This window comes from Mytilus californianus, unplaced genomic scaffold (assembly GCF_021869535.1).
Source record: "Mytilus californianus isolate M0D057914Y unplaced genomic scaffold, xbMytCali1.0.p SCAF_1, whole genome shotgun sequence".
NCBI lineage: Eukaryota > Metazoa > Mollusca > Bivalvia > Mytilida > Mytilidae > Mytilus > Mytilus californianus.
Window position 1 is genome coordinate 84105198 of NW_026262581.1, and position 17270 is coordinate 84122467.

The 17270-nt window shown below is 30.6% G+C and overlaps 1 protein-coding gene across 1 annotated transcript in view; it reads right to left on the reverse strand.

The window, feature by feature from the left end:
- LOC127738209 (multiple epidermal growth factor-like domains protein 10) overlaps window positions 1–11486 on the reverse strand; it is a 59324-nt gene extending 47838 nt beyond the window's left edge. Inside the window, exons 1-2 of the mRNA XM_052249381.1 lie at window positions 11478–11486; window positions 6969–7686 (exon numbers count right to left, since the gene is read on the reverse strand). Of these exons, the coding sequence (XP_052105341.1) occupies window positions 6969–7686; window positions 11478–11486 (727 nt within the window). The remainder of the gene's footprint in view (window positions 1–6968; window positions 7687–11477) is intronic.
- Between the last annotated feature and the right edge of the window lie 5784 nt (window positions 11487–17270).

A 17270-nucleotide genomic window follows, 5' to 3' on the forward strand; every position in this document is an offset into this window, starting at 1 on the left:
ACATCATTGAACATAAGAAAATCTATAAAACTTTAAAAAAATAAAACAATAATTCATACATGAAATTGATTGTGAACTAAGTCTAAAAATATTTACATGTTAAAGGAAATACCCATGATAAACATTGAAACATTTCAAATTTTACCATCAATTTATCTTAAGAGAAAGGTTACAATGTTTTGTCATGGGCTTAATTTCTAGAAAAAGTTTTTCAGGGTATTTTGTGTTTGCTCAATCATCAATGAAATTGATTTTCAATGTAAAACTTTAACTTTAAAATATTTTATTTTCTTATTGCGCTGTGCGTGAAAATATTTTTTTTTCAAACACATGTAAGCAACATGTACTGTACTGTAGCTTTTTAAAGATAAATTGTTGGTCCTATAAGAAACTTAATCTTCTCTCTGAGTTTGATGTATAAAATGTACAAAGTGATTGAAGTTCGCGTTGCTTTGTGGTCCTTTTTACTTTATATTTCAGAAGATGATGAAACCCTTATGACTATGTAATCAGCTGGCCTGATACAACACATCCATCTTTGCAACTCATCTTCAATGTCATGTTCTCGAAACCAAATAACTTTGGAAATTAGAATCTCCACTCCAAATATGGAATTATTCAAAATCAAGGACTTGGCAAAAAGACCGCAGGAACAAGATTTTCTGTGCCTTTAATTAGTATCCTGTATAACAACTAGAATTTGATGCACGTAAAGGATTTAGATGAACATAACTTATGGCGGACTACACAAGTACAATTAAGGATTTAATTAAATTTTCTGACACTCTATTTATAACAAATAAATGCAATCAAAATTAAAGTTTAGTCTGGTTTAATTTATAATAACAGTTAGGGAAAGTTTGTTTTAGTTTACTTTTACATTTTTTCAGATGATTGGCCACTTGAAAGAATTAAAGATAAAGTTTATCAAACAGCATATTTCTGGATTTGTGTTGTTGATGTTATTGATCGTGATATTAGTTTAACGTACAAATACAATATTCAAAATGGCATTGCAAACACGCATCTGCATTGTCCAAATGTTTCCGCATTTGTACGAAAAATAAAAAATATTAAGGAAAAAGCACTGATTGTCTTAGCACAACTATAATAGATTGTAGGAAAGTACAAAATATAGGTGAAGAATGTAAAAAACAAGGAATAACAGAGGCATGGTTACTAAAACCGTCAGAAATAAATGTAGATTTTGTCAATCGTAAAATGGCACTCGAGCTCAGATCGTACAAAAAAAGAAATCAAATACCTGACAAGACATGTGCACTTTGGTTCTTGCATCTGTGTAAGCTACAGACCCTGTCCCATTTAGGCAGACTGTGGAACTATATTAATATAACATTTAACAAGAAAAATATATGGAAAAATGAAAAAAAAAAAAATATTTGAAAGGTTTATTTACTCTACCGAAACCGACTGAAAAAGAAAATAAACTCAGTTGCAACGTTTGCAAGAGCAACAAAGCAAAAAATAACATAATTTTCAATAAATCTTCTCAAAACTCCAAGTCAAAGATGAACAAATCCTACATGAAACTTAGAAAAGAGAAACTGAGCGTAAATCTCGAAATTTATAACTTAAAGAGAGAAAATGAAAATCTTACAAACAAGTTTGACAAACATCGCGAAAAGTTAGATAGATTAAACACAAGAAATGTAAACAAAAAAATAAAACTCAGAAATGTCAAAATTCTAAAACTTACTGAACAGAACAAAAAGTTATTTGGCCGTCAAAAGTATTTGCATAAGTTGGTTTGTCACATTAGACAAAAAAATAAACAAAGAACATCTCTACTTAGTTACTATAACCGAAGAGTAAACATTATGAAACAAACCAATACAAGGAATTTGCAGCAAATCAAAACAACAAAACCAGGCCATGACATTAACAATAATGATGAACATTTCCAAGATCAGATTCGCAAAGAAAATAATTTACTAAAACAAAACTTACGCATGCTTGAAAATGAGTAAAAAAATGAAAGAAATTATAGAGGAGTTAATGAAAAATAAAGAAATTTCCACCTATGAAAACGGAAAATATAATGATACCGTGCGCTAAGTTTACGCTGCCCTGCTGTCAGCCAATGTTGGTGTTAAGAATGTAGAATATATCGTCCGTACAGTCTTAAGTGCAAGTCTCACAGAAAACCATGCAAAATGGTACGAAAGTACTTTTTTCAAAAACAAATGAAATCTTTACCAGACAGTACATATGGATAGGTAAATTGAAAACACAAAATATTTTTCTAAAATTTTATTAGAAAAAAAAATGATGAGGAGGTGAAACTTTACATGTCAATTTACATATGCAAATAGGAAAAAATCACAATTTTCATCATTTTTGACCTGAAATATTTTTTTATAAGTAAGAATGTTGCATTTTTCTATTGATATTTCCAGAAGAACTACATTTAATGATTCATACCATAAAATTATTTTTTTCTTATCTTGAACAGCATTCTGTCAAAATAATTTCAAAATATCTATATAAAGGCACTGCTCAAAGAGCTAAAATGGCACAAAATGAAACAAGCGTATCTCCATAAATGATGAAAATAAATCAAAATCAAAAGACTTTCTATAAACCTTAACTTAAGTCTTATAACATATAAAAAATCCACCCACGGCAAATAATCATGAGATAAAGGAAAATTTTTCAAAATTTGGGTACATGTGTACTTAAACGATTTTCATCAAATTGGCATAATAAGCTGTGATATCTGTAAAATGCATATACTTCACACATGTAATCCTTTCAAATTGCTTATATGTAAGATTTCTTGTTAAAAAGGGGGCTGTAGTTGGTTAAATAAAAGTATCTTGAAAATTAAGATGAAAGGAGATGGGGCAATTAGGGCCATTCTTGGCCATTTTTCATATAAAATATGAACTTTTGAATTTAGATTTCTTTCTTTGACTGTTTAAAAGTTGAGGTTATTGAAAATAAAACACAATAAGTTTTTAACCCATGAGGTCATAATTTAAGCAGTCATAATGTCACAGAAACAGCCACTTTACCAGTTTTTAGGCAAATATGGAGATTTTGGTCATTTTTCCTTCTTTTTGGACAGGCACATATAGAGCACATGTGTGAATAAACTGCATAATTTTAGATAATGTTTGTTTATATTAATAACACACTTCATATTATCATACTCTTGTTTTTTTCATATGAACAATGTTTCTAATTGAAATAATGCTTATTTGAACACATTCTTTGAAAAATCGGAATTTAAAAATAAATTAATTTTGCTAATTTTGACTTAAAAATCTTTGTAAATGGTCAATATATTAAAAAGATATTATAGCTTACATTTTGCCCATACCTAACAATTATTCTCAGCAGAAATCAATTTAATTTGAAACACTGCAAATCAGTAAACCAGAAATAGCCCCTAGAGCACCCCACCTTGATGCAAGTTTGAGTAAAAAAATATACAAAGAAAGGAAGAGTCTTGTCTTTTTAAGAATGTAAGACATCATATAAAAGTACTGAAATGTCTGAAAGTCTTAAGAACAGGATAGTTTAATAAAAAGGATCCTTTATATAATTCTTAAATCAAAGTAAGGGTGTACAGTTAACAAGCTTTACCCATAAGACATCAAAATTACAAACTTATTTTGTATGGGGTATTTTGCGACATTGTATCGTACAGTTATTTCTCACATATGACAGATCATAGGATCAACAATTAATCTAAGTTTCTTTTCTTGTGTATATACATGTTGTTTATATAGCATTGACATTGATATTATAATAGAAACTGACAAATTTTAACAAGCTCCTATACCCCATGCCCCTACATTATCAAGTTGTCACTGGACAAAAAAAATGTGACCAAATTCCTAAGTTAAAAGACTCAATTCTCCTACAAAAGACAACTAATAAAATATTGCTGTGGATATGCACATCCTCATAGTCTATTTTCAAACGTTTCATAAAATTCTGTCACGATGACAAACTGTTGCAGTAGTACATCATGGCCACAAATTCAAAAGGGCAACTGAAAGCAAAAATATTGAAATCTAATTTCCTATCAATATGCAAATCTACATTGTATTATGTAATTATCTACAAAGTTAAATCAAATTATGTTGTGTGGTTTCAGAGGACTATTGCATTAGTGTTTATAAGGCTAAAAATTCCAAGTTCAAAAGGGCATAACTCCTAGTAAAAATCACTGAATCATTATTTCCTGTAGTTTGTTCTTATCATCTATGAAGGTTTATAGTGCTGACTGAAAAGAACAGGACTGAAAGACAAGGCAGACTGGTGAATGAATAACATTTTACCCATTCATATTCTTGTGTACTGTATTATAATTGACATGTATTATAATGATAACTTTATATTGCTTTTGGTCAGATAAAGTTAAAACCTATGTGACACTACATGTTAACAGCTGTGTATACTTCATCTACAAAATTTTCAACATTTTCATTATATGTATTTGCATCTATAATTGCAACAGCTTCATACAGTTTTTCATCTTGTTCCACATTTTCTTCAATTTCTCTCAATTCAATGGACTGAACAACAGCACTATCATCAGTTATAGAATTAGAACTTATAGTTCCTGATTTTAGTTAAGTCACTATTGTTGCAATGTAGCCTTTAATTTGCGTAGGATTCAGCCATTCCTCCATCTTAAACAATCTTTCTCTGTTTTCATCACATGATTTTCTGAGTTCATCTGACAAAGCAAAATAATTTGGCCGTTTCCCAGTTTTCTCACATTTAGAACATATCTCATTTAAATAGGATTTAACTTTTGCGAGAATATTTGTTCTTTTGCCTTTTAGAGCCCATCCCTTATTTATCATATTACTAGTTGCATTTGACTGCGTAGCTGCACTCACGGTTTGAATCAAATTTATTTGTGTATCCTGAACAGATTCAGAAATAGAAGCATATACTTCAACTGCAGTATCTTATCCAGATTTGTTTGTTCTATATGAATGATTTCCGACAAGAATATGCTTTTCCAGATTTGTTGCTCTAGCAAAAGTTTTGTTACAGGAAATATCAGGACAACAGAAAAAGTTTACAATTTGATTGTCAGATGCATAGGTGGTTTCATCTTCTGGAATAGCTGATGGTTCATTTGCTGTGTGTTGTGCTGTTTTGGGATATGAAACCTTCCCGGCTGTTTGAATACCTGTAAAAGGTTCATGGACCTGAATCATTAAATACATATATTATACATTGTCAAAAATTTGTTGAACAATAATTTCATGTATAATAATATTATTCTGAATGTATTTTTAGGCAAAAAAGTCCCCTACCACTACCAGTCACAGTGTAAAACTCCCAAATTGATTTGTAAATCACCATCGTACATGCTCTCAGTTATAATATATATATAATAATAATAAATGTTGCTTGGCCAATCATTAATTAAGATTGATGTTTTAATTAGATATAAAGGGTGACATGCAAAGGTATTTTTTTTCATGATGAAAAAGGTCGATCATTAGGTTGAGGTGAGTAATCAAGTGTAATTTCTATGATCATCACTGAGGATACATTTTTTTATGTCTCACTTTGGAATCGATTGTTAATGCTAGTTCATAAATGTTCTATGTAATGTACATTTATGGCAAACCGTTTTACTATTAATTTTATCTTCAAGATATCTCATATAATATATCAGATAACTTTTATTATGTAGTTTTATAATAAAGTTTATAAGATATCTTATAAATTTAAAATTATATGAAATATCTCATATATTTAAGATATCTTATATATTATTATATGAGATATCTTATATATTTTATGAGATATCTTATATATTTTATGAGATATCTTATATATTATATGAGATATGTTACATATTACATATGAGATATCTTATACAATTTATAAGATATCTTGTATAATTTTCTTCATAAGATATCTTATATTATACATGAGATATCTTATACAATTTATAAGATTCTCGTATAACTTTCTTCATAAGATATCGTATAAACTAGATACATAAGATATCTTGTATATTATATGAGATATCTCATAAAGTTGATTATAAAGTTATCTTATAAATATATTTTTTCGAAGATATATTATATACTTTATCATATCCTTTAAGATTTATAAGATAACTTATAATACCTTAAAAATTATACAAGATATCTTATAACTTATAAGAGATAACTTATAAAATATATAATATATCTTATAAACTATATTAAATATCTTTAAGTTTTTAACTATATGATATATTTTATAAAGTTTATAAGATATCTTGAATTTAGTAAAATATTTTGCCTTTTACATTAAGTTCCTGCTTATTAAGCGCATAATTTGTTGGTAGATATATAATATTGTTTAATCCAGGAATAATTTGGAAAACATATTACAGAAGTTAATTTTTTTTTCAGTGCACCCTTTTTGTATAATTTTTAATTAAATCTAATTCTAACACTTACCTCCCGATTAAACACCCTTTCTGTAGAAAGGTTTTGGTCAGATATTCCTGATTTTTGTATAAGCTGTCCAGAACCAACTTAATAGGCCTTTCTTTCAGTGAAAGCAAATTGTTCAATACACTAATCCCAGGAATTTTACTTTAATCTTAGGCTCAGATGCCTGGTCAATAGAAACAACACAAACATTTGATCCTTTAACACCTCCATAGCTTTCAAGGGCTTTTTTCATGTCTCCTGCATTTAGAACATTGTGTCCTTCATTTGCATACCTGTATATGTGCAACCTTGAGGACCCTGTTTTGCTGTCACAGAGGTCTTTCCCTGATTGAGCCTCACTAAAGTTGTATACTTTGATTCTTATTGGGAAGGTTGAGTTGTTCTGCTGGATGAAGCTTAAAAGGTCTACACAGTGGTAACATGCAGCATTATCACTTTTGAGATAAATTTCTTCCAGAGACTGATTCTTACACTTGAGTTGTTCCAGCAAATGGAGCAAAATATTTGCAATAGAAAACCAGCCTTGTGTCCCATTTTCAAGTATGTGAATGTAACAGTTGAGATCTAACTCATCTGATGATGCTGACCTTGTAACTGAACATGAAATATGCCAACTAAGACCTTTCTTTCCGAAAAATTCTGACTGAGTCTCACGGAATTGTACAGGGAAAAACTTCATTGCCCAATCCATAATGATCAAACTCTGATTAGGTGTTAAATTCTTCAAAATATCATTTCTAGCAGCATCTTGATGCACAGTTCTTAATAGGTGCCTTTTCCATTCCAATAAATTCTTTGTTGCACTGTTAAGATCAAAGTCAATATCATCTTGTACCGATTCGTTTACTTGAACTTTAGAGAGCTCTGTTGTGATTAGGTCAAGCACATTGTCAACAAGACTGCATTTATCATAATTAGCATCATGCTGATGTTCACAACTAGAAGAAAATCCAGGAATTGAAGGGTCGCTTAAAGCGTATGTAGTGCAGTGATCTGTAAAACCATCTAGTTTATTCAAATGCAGTTTGTACTCAAATTTCAAAAACTGGTTAATTACATGCAAACTGTCTTTCAATTTTTCCACACTTTCATGACTTATACCAAATGTCTCAAGTTTTGTCACCAGTTTAAGCAATGTGTCAATTGCTCCCATTCCACCAGAAGTTGTATTGTCAAGACCTTGTAAAGCTTTTTGTTTAGATGCTGCACATACTTTGAGATTCTGTACAGTGTTGGTCTCCTGTATGATTCCAAGTTATTTTCTTCACAATAATTTGGTAGTTACTTATAATTCTTGCATTTATTACATTTCTTATTACTCTATGAATTTCCATTTTTTCATTAGTTGATAACTTTAACATAGTTTGTCCAAAACCAATAACGGTAGAATATAATGGATTCATAACGAATTCAATGAAATGTGTTACTCTTGGCTTTGTTAATTTAGTTCAGTAAATTTTGGGTGGATTAACAAGGTTTCCTGCCCCAACAACTTATGAATGTTTTCTAGCACCATCAATTTTTGCCACAGATAATCCAGGGATCAATTTTTGAAGTTCTAGTTTGGTAAATTTGTTAACAATTAGAGAAAGAATTTGAATCTGTGTTCTTGAGTTACTAGCATTGTGGAAAGCATCAATTATGCATCTAGTAGTGGAATCAATCGAAACCTCTTTTTGCTGTAAATTATCTAATAGCACATCATCTTGTCCAGGTGCAATAACATTTAAAATCAACTTAATTGACTCCTGTGTCTTTTTTCAAATAATATGACCTTGAACTTTTACTTAATGTATTCCATGGTTTTGACAATTGGCAATTAAGAAGTTCAAATGAATGTGATAACATTTTCATAGCTGCATTAAATCTGTCTTTGGTGGTCATTTGTGTTTCAAGCCAGTCCTGGCTTGACATTGTTGTTGCTTGTGAGGATAGCTCAGAAAATCCTTCAAATGTGTCTGCAAAAAAGAATTACCAAATTAAATGAGAAGAAAGATCCAATATATCTGTGACATTAATAGTTCAGTGACTGTGTTAATTATTTCATGGTACTTACAAACTAAAGGCTCTAAAGAGCTGTGTCGCTCACCTTGGTCTATGTGCATATTAAACAAAGGACACACATTATAGACAAGAATAGAATTCATGACAAAATTCTCTGTTTTGGTGATGATGACTTGTTTGTAGGTCTTAATTTACTGACCATTCTTGCTGTTTACAATTATCTCTATTTGTAATGAACTTGGCCCAGTAGTTTCAGAGAAATCTACTTTATTTTACCCCATGTTCTATTTTAAGCCCAAAGGCGGCCATCTTGGTTGTTAGGCAGGGTCATTGGATACATTTTTTAAACTAGATACCCTAAGGATGATTTAGGCCAAGTTTGGTTTTATTTTGCCCAGTAGTTTCAGAGGAGAAGATTTTTGTAAAATATTACAAAAATTTATAATTGACTTTAAAGGGCAATAACTCTTTATGGGGTCAATTGACAATTTTGTACATGTTGACTTATTTGTAGATCAGATCTTACTTTGCTGAACAATTTTGCTGGTTACAGTTTATCTCTAGCTATTATAATATTCAAGATAATAAACAAAAGCTGCAAAATTTCTGTAAACTTACCAATTTGGGGGCAGCAACCTAGCAAATGGTTGTCTGATGGATGTGATAATATCACGACAGATAGATCTTGACCCAACAAACATTTTTATCTATGTTAGATTTGCTCTAAATGCTTTAGTTTCAGAGATATAAGCCCAAAACTGATTTTCCCCCATGTTCTATTTTTAGCCATGGCAGCCATCTTGGTTGATGGGCGGGGTTATCTGATACATTTTGTAAACTAGAACCCGAAGAATGATTAAAACCAAAATTTTTGTAAAAGTTAACGGACGATGGATGCCAAGTAATAAGTAAAGCTCACTTGGCCAATTTGGGCCAGGTGAGTTAAAAAGTGGAAGTGATTAAAAAAAATAAATCAGAGACTTTCATGAAGCTGTGTAGTTGCCACATTAAATATATGACGTTATCTTGTTAGAACCTAAAACAACTATATATCTCCTACATGTAAATTAGTTTTTAGACATTGAAGGTCGAAAGTCATTGTCTGACCATGCTGCATTCATGCTCCAATATATTAAAAGCATATGTCAAAAGGTAATAAAGCTGTGTTTCAAGAAAAGAATGTAAAAATAAATCAAGTCATTTGACATCAGAGGTCAAAGGTCACAAGAAAAACACTACCACCTTCTCAAATACATGCACATGCCTAGGTGTAAAGACTGACATGTTTTACTTTGAGATCAAAGTTAAAGGTTACATCATGGCACATGTACAAGACAATTTGTCTCATGAACCTTGATTCCAATTTTCTGATAGCCTTCATGTGTAATTCCTGAGGAAAATGCGATGAAAATTGTCTTTTTGGCTTTTTAATGTAAGAATACATAAGTGTTCGGTAATGAAGATGTTGTTGAGTGATGCATTTGAAACATATCATGTGGTATAGCTTCCTCATATATGACTCTTTATTTCTGCAAGCCCCTGAAATGTAGTTTCTGAGGGACAGACTGACAGACAGGCAGGGGTAAAACACTACACCCCCTCCTTTTAAAGGCAGCTATAATAATATTAAAAGAGTTACCTCCCCCTCTTAGTACATATTATAGTAAATACAATACAGGGTATGTTTTTACCTGTCACACTGGACTGACTGTAAGTAAGTTCCATGTCTTGATCATCTTTGCTGTTAACATCTGAAAAAATATATTATACCAGTAATGTATAATGTTTAAAGCAACACACTTTTGTAAAAATAGATGTGTACATTTACATCATTCAAATAAAGATAACAAATGGTTGCCAATGAGATAATTCTCCACAAGAGACCAAATGACACAGAAATGAACAAAAATAGGTCACTATACTGCCTTTAACAATGAACAAAGCCCACATATCCCATAGTCAGTTATAAAAGTTATGTTTTTAAATTTACATAACAGGATTTCAGAGACCATTTCTACTAAAATCAGTTCAGATGAATTATCATTAACAAACTATGTCATAATTTATGTTATGCGGGGCCACACAAATGTGTCCATGTGAGCTTCAAAATTCAGTATCAACTTGTTTCTATATATCATGCTACACTTCAGTGGTTTTTGATGGTAATGTAATGGCAATAGTCCATTTGAGCTCAAACTGAACCAGTTGATATTATTAACACATTAAACAATTACCCTGGTTATGCTCTTGTTCTATTCTGCTATTGGGTCTAATAAATAACCTTTTCGCTTCATAAAATGCTTCTGTAAAATAGGAATAATGACAGATTATTAATTTTGATTTAAAAAATGAATGTTAATTTTCCTATATTGTGATCAATATGTAATCTTAGATGAGGTTTGTTTATTAAAATGCATAAAGGTTGTGGGTCCTTTAAAGTAGAATTAGGCATTATAGCTTTGCCTTACTTGGGACCTATAAGTATATGTGTTGGCAAGGGGATTAATTGTATTGTACATGTATTTATGTTACCAAATGAACTTAGAGATGTAATTTGTCCAACAATATAAGTGAATATAACTAATGAATGTGAAACCCAGTCATAGCCATTAAATCTAACTTCTGTGTATTGTATACAAATTTTAATCTTTATTTTCTATGTTCCCAAGCATGACAACCTACTGCATTACTTACTCAGCCCCTTTTTTTTTCCAAATTTGACTTCATTTAAATTACAAAAGTGAGTGAGTTTATAGCAGTGGCATATAAATTTGTTTGGCATTTATTAAAGGAATTTTATCAGGATTTGATGTGTTGTTCTTTGATTTCAATAGAAATTGTCTATTTTGACACCTAATTATTCCAGAATGTATTATCTAACACATTTTATGGCTACAATTATGCTTCTATTGTATTTCAATCTGTGAAATCAAACAAACATGTTTTTTTCTGAACTCAATGTATGTGTGTCAGATTAAACAAGTTTAATTGTATCTGTAATACATTACCATATAATCTTTAACTTACCCAATTCATTCTTAAAATTCACTTGCTCATTACAAACATCTTTTCTTAATAAAGTGGCACATTTCTTGCATAATCCTGAAAATTTAAAAAAAAGAAAAAAGTTATTAACTGCACTATTTCAATCCTACATATTATGATAAGGAACCAAATTACATTTGATGTCCTCAGATAACAAATAAAAATAGATGGTAAGTCAACTTTTAAAAGATTCAAATCAACTTGGATTTTTATAGCTGTCATCAACATTTTTTAATTAATATATAAAAAAAATGTAGACTTTTTAATTTTAGTTCATATGAAATTCAGTGAACTTTTAAAATTTTATGTTAATTTTTCAAATCATAAAACTTGACTGTCACTTCTATTATTATTCATATAGTACTGTTCTTACGAATTGCAAAGATAATTTTCATTTTGGTTTATTGCTGTTAAACTTAGTTTTAATTTTAAATACATTTGTAGGTGAAAAGGGCATTTTAGTTGGAAATAAATGCACATATATACATGTATGGGCCATAGTCAACTTTTAGATTTCTAAACTTTTTTAAATATTTGATCATCTGAAATTGAGGATAATTATGAAATTGAATATAAAATATTTACCATTCTGATAATTTACAACAATTTACTTTCATTTAATATTGTGCTTTAATGATATACTGTTTGCAAAAAGGCAAATCCTTTCAGTCCCCAATTCACAACTGTTCGATAAACAAAATTCTTGGCTACAGATTGACCCCCAGTGGCAGATTATTTTCATAAGTGGGGCTCGCCGACTGCCTGAGAGGGGGCCCGCTTCAGTGATTCCCTATATAATCAATTACATTTTTCGCATAAAAGGGGGGGGGGTATTATTTTTTATTACTTAAAAGCTCACAGATTCATATGTAAAGCAGTGCAAGGCTTACCAAAAAGGTCCAGATCAGAAAAGTGTATACTCGCCTTCTTGGATGGCTCTGTATTGAGTGCTATATACATGATATATGCTTCATTGTTGTGACTGTGTATATATTTGATGTATACATGTAGTTAGGGAACGACCATTTAACTTCAAGAAGGGGAGAGGGTTGTGTTATTTTACTAAAAAAATATTCTGATCCCCAATGTGATGGAATAATTGTGGTCAAGCAGATAAAAAGATTTCGAGAACTGTGAAATGGTTGCTCCCTTACTGTTTTAATGTTAGTCAGATCTCGAGTTTAAGGCATTCTGTAGGCTAACCCCTACTAAAGAATGTGAAGAAAATATAAGTTTACCTGCTCCTACTGGAAGTATCTGTCTTGTATTCAACCAATACAGCTTGCACAGAGTAGGACATGCTCCTCGATCTGCATTAGATCTGCTCTTCTCACTATGGCCCTGGTAAATGCAACGGATTTGCTTCCTCCTCCATTGAATACCAAAATATTCTCTATGTGACGCAGAAATATTTAGTTTCAATGCCGAACTGTCAATGGAGAATATCCCAGTTCTATATAAAATCAGAAAGGCCTCAGGGATGTCATAAAACTGCATGCACCTGTCTGGAATTTTCTCTGAGCGTTGCAAAAGTGACAAATGAGAACTTGTGTCCCTATCACAGTGGAAGAGTTGGATCGAAGGACCATCAGAACATACTGTGTTACATAATGTTGAAAAGTTACATGGATTGCTCATGTTGGTCTGCTGTTGACATTATTACCTTTCTGTACTTGTAGTTGGAGATTTAATTCAGGGGAAATAACTTTTGGTGCACATACAATGTAGGTGAAGTGTCAAAATATTATTTTATTTTGATTCTTCTTATTTTCTTATAAAATTTTGATTTATAAAAATTATTTTTTAAACAATCTGATATTTTTCATGTTTTTAAATCACATATTATTGATTATTTTGGAAATATTTAACAAAAATAGAATAGGTGGAAATGGGTGTTGGGGGGTATTTTAACTGAAATTTTAAGGTATTTTAAACAATTTGCCATCGGTGGATTTTTTACATTTTGTAGAACTAAGAACAAATTTTCATACGAAAGATTTTTCATTCTTTTATTTACTACATTTACGGAGAACCAGTGTCTCAAACTTGACGTAAACATGAAATATATAAATCTAGGCTTCATAAATAGCATCCTATACGAAATATTGATGATGTAATTCTTTCATTATATTGCTTTTCATAATGTACAATATATATTTTAATCGTATCATAAACCAAAAATTAGGTGGAAATGGCATTGGGTGATTTTAGAGGTCTCAAACATTACCAATTTTTAATGAAAAATGGCCGGCAGATCGTCTTCCTCTTATCATTGAGAACTTTTACACATTTAGTGATGATCTCAAAAAGTCTATCATCGACATTAATCATTTCAAGAGTAATTTGCATGTGTTGTTAAATCTTGGCTCACAAGCCGAAATAACACTTAAGGAATGTGCGAAAGCAATAATCTTGAGAGATACATTTGACTGGGGAGTGGCAAGCACTCCTGACTTTATACGTGTGACAACTAAGCTGTGTGTTCCTGATGCAGATCAAACATCTGGATACGGTTTCTTGTTTGAAACATACTTAAAAAGTTGCGTTCCTCCTGTAAAGTTGCATATGTCCACCTTTTATGGGCATCGAATTAACATTTTATTCTCCATAGCAGCAGCGGTCTATTACCATAATGATCAGATCAAGGATTTTTTGTCTCCATATTTTGAAGAAAAATCTAGTAATAAACTTGTGTCCTGTGTTTCTCATTATGTGAATAATAAAGTTTATTTGGCTGGTTGCAGGGCATTGGGAATTATTGAAAAATTACTGACTGGTCCTTTATGGAAACAGATTGAAAGCGCAAATCATATTCTTGACCTTAATAATATGTGGGTAACATTTGGTAATTTTTTAGATGAATTTCCAAGGGATTCCTCTGATTTACTGAAAGGAAGAATTTTATTTCCTGAATTTACAAAACAGGATGAAATTTTTTGACCGATTATTTTCTGTTCAAGATGAACAATTAAATATTCTTACAGCTGAGGCATTACAAATATTATGCACAAATTTTATGATAATAGTAAGCCGTCAATTCGTAGACTATCTGCCAGGTGGGAAATTTAGTATTGACAGTTCGCCAAATTTTGAAAAATTAAAAGAAAACTCTATTACTGTATCCCTAACCAACATACATGTAGTATCAGAAAGAGATTTTGCGAATCTAGATCGGCTTAGGCGTGAAAAACCAAACGCAAATACAATCACTTTGGAAGGCATCATACTTTTTACTAACAACAAAACACGAAATTGGCTAGATAATTTGGATGCAGAAAAAAAATCTACAGTTGTTAAGATGACAAGAGAAAATGCAACAAAAATGCTTCAACATTACAAAGAACAAAAACATATTATACAACAAAAACATTTAGAAATTTTACAGAAAAAGAAAGATGAAGCTATTTCAAAACAGCAACGAAAAAATAATGAGATCATAAAAATAAAAGAAAATATTGACACTTATAGAGGGCAGTGGTTTTTAGAGAAAGACATTGAAAGGGCATTGGAAAATCTCAGCATGTCACAAAAAGTTGAAGCCGTAAAAGCTCAAATTAAATACAAAAATGTTGTTTTGAAAAAAAATCCTCAAGACAAAAACTTATTTAAATTTTCAATTGAAGGAAATCAATTAACTCTCAATCAACTGCTTTCAAATATGAGAATAATAGCTAATATAACAATTTCTGGTGTCGTAGTTTCAGATAACATGGCAGCTGTAGCAAATAGCGCATGTATAACAGAAACAAATGAACCATTATTGACAAAAAAAAATATTGAGGAAAGAGAAAATTTCATGATGAAACAAAGGGAAAAAATACTAAAAAAAAAAGAAGTAAAATCAACAAGCATTCTGAGAGTATTGCATGGCAATACATAGTCCCCTACCGGGTAAAAATTCATTATACTGGAACAAAAAGCTAACTTGTTCTATAACTTGTCATGGTGTAAACAAAAAGAAAATATCAAGTCAATATCTTCATGCGTGACTAAAAACAGTGTGGAAAACTGATTAAATGAGTGAATTTTCAAGTCCAAGGACCATAACTCTGCACAAAATTATCAGACCAAAACAAAATTTCGAACTTGATCTGTATAACTTGTCATGATAAAACTATATACCAATTATCAATCAATATCTTCAAGTATGATGAAAAAAAGTGTGGAAAACACTTTAACATTAGATATGATTAATAATTCTCTAAAATTAGATATGATGTAATACAGTGTATATCTATTTTCAAATTATAATCAAATATAATTAATAGTTCCAAATATTTTTTCTTTTATTTGTCACAAACTAATATAGATTTGTAACTTATCTATACAATGTCAACAATTTTTATCTACACAATGTAATGTAATATATACATTAATAAAAATAGATTATCTAATTAAAGGAATTCACTTCATAATTTTATATATATATATATATAGCATTCAGAAATTTAGTTTATACAAAATAACAAACAACCTGCCAAAAAATTCTTCAAATAATTTACCAAAGAATGTCTTTTAAAAAATGAATTATCTCCCTTTGTACAGAAATATGGTTTAACATTGTACTCCAACATTAGATATGGTCCCGAGTTATTGTCCATGACTCTGGACTAAATCATCAGACAGGAACAAAATTCGAACTTGATCTATAACTTGTCATGGCAAAACTATATACCAAATATCAAATCAATATCTTCAAGAACGAAGAAAAAAAGAAGGGAAAGCTGTTTTGCCGGACTGACGGATGGACAGACGGACGGACAGACAGACTGACAGAGTGCAAACCTAAAGTCCCTTTCGACTTCGTCGGTAGGGGACTAAAAAAGATGACGTGTCAAAACCCAGAAAGTCAGAAAGCCAAAAAAGAAAAGGCATTAATGAATCTGATGAATCAAAATCGTGTAAAAGAAAAATGTACTAAAATTAAAACTCCAAAACCTATTGTGTCAGAACCCGATCATTTTGCAGATCACAATTTTTCAAAGGGTGAAACTGTTGCAATAGCATATTCTGATGGGTGGTATCCAGGACAGATTGAAGAAGTTTTAGACAGTAATTTTGCTACCGTGAAGTGCCTACATCCTATAAATTCAAAGAAAACTGTTTTTCGTTGGCCTGTTAAAGATGACATGAAAATATTTTTGTATTTTCCAAAGGTTTTGAATTTATACCAAATGATAGTAGTTGCAGAACATGGAAAATATCAGATGTCGACTCTATTTCATCTAAATATTCACTGTATAAGTTGAAATATTTCTGAAAATACAAAATAAAATGTATGAATTATATATTTTTGTTGAAGCAGAAAAAAATGTAAAGCTGAAGGGTCTGTCAATCAAAAAACACTACCACAAAACAAACACAAACAAATACTCACAACAATTCATTTCAAACTTGTTACCTTGTGTTAAAACAAACAATTTGATACCAAAATTGCAAAAATTAATTGAGAAATGACCGAGGAATACAAAAACATTTAATCAAAAGAGAAAAACTCGGAAATGCCAATGATTCAAAATGGCGACCATTGTGAGATTTTCTGTTACAATACATTCAAAAATTGATAACTTCTGTTAAGACAAACAATTTGATACCAATATTGCAAAAATCAGTTGAGAAATAACTAAGAAATGATGAAAAAAATTTAATCGGGAGAGAAACACTCCGAAATAGGAGCCATTTTGAATCAAAATGGCTACCATTATGAATTGTATTGTCACAATTTATGCAAAAAAATTAAAGCCTTGTGTTAAGACAAATAATTTGATGCATACA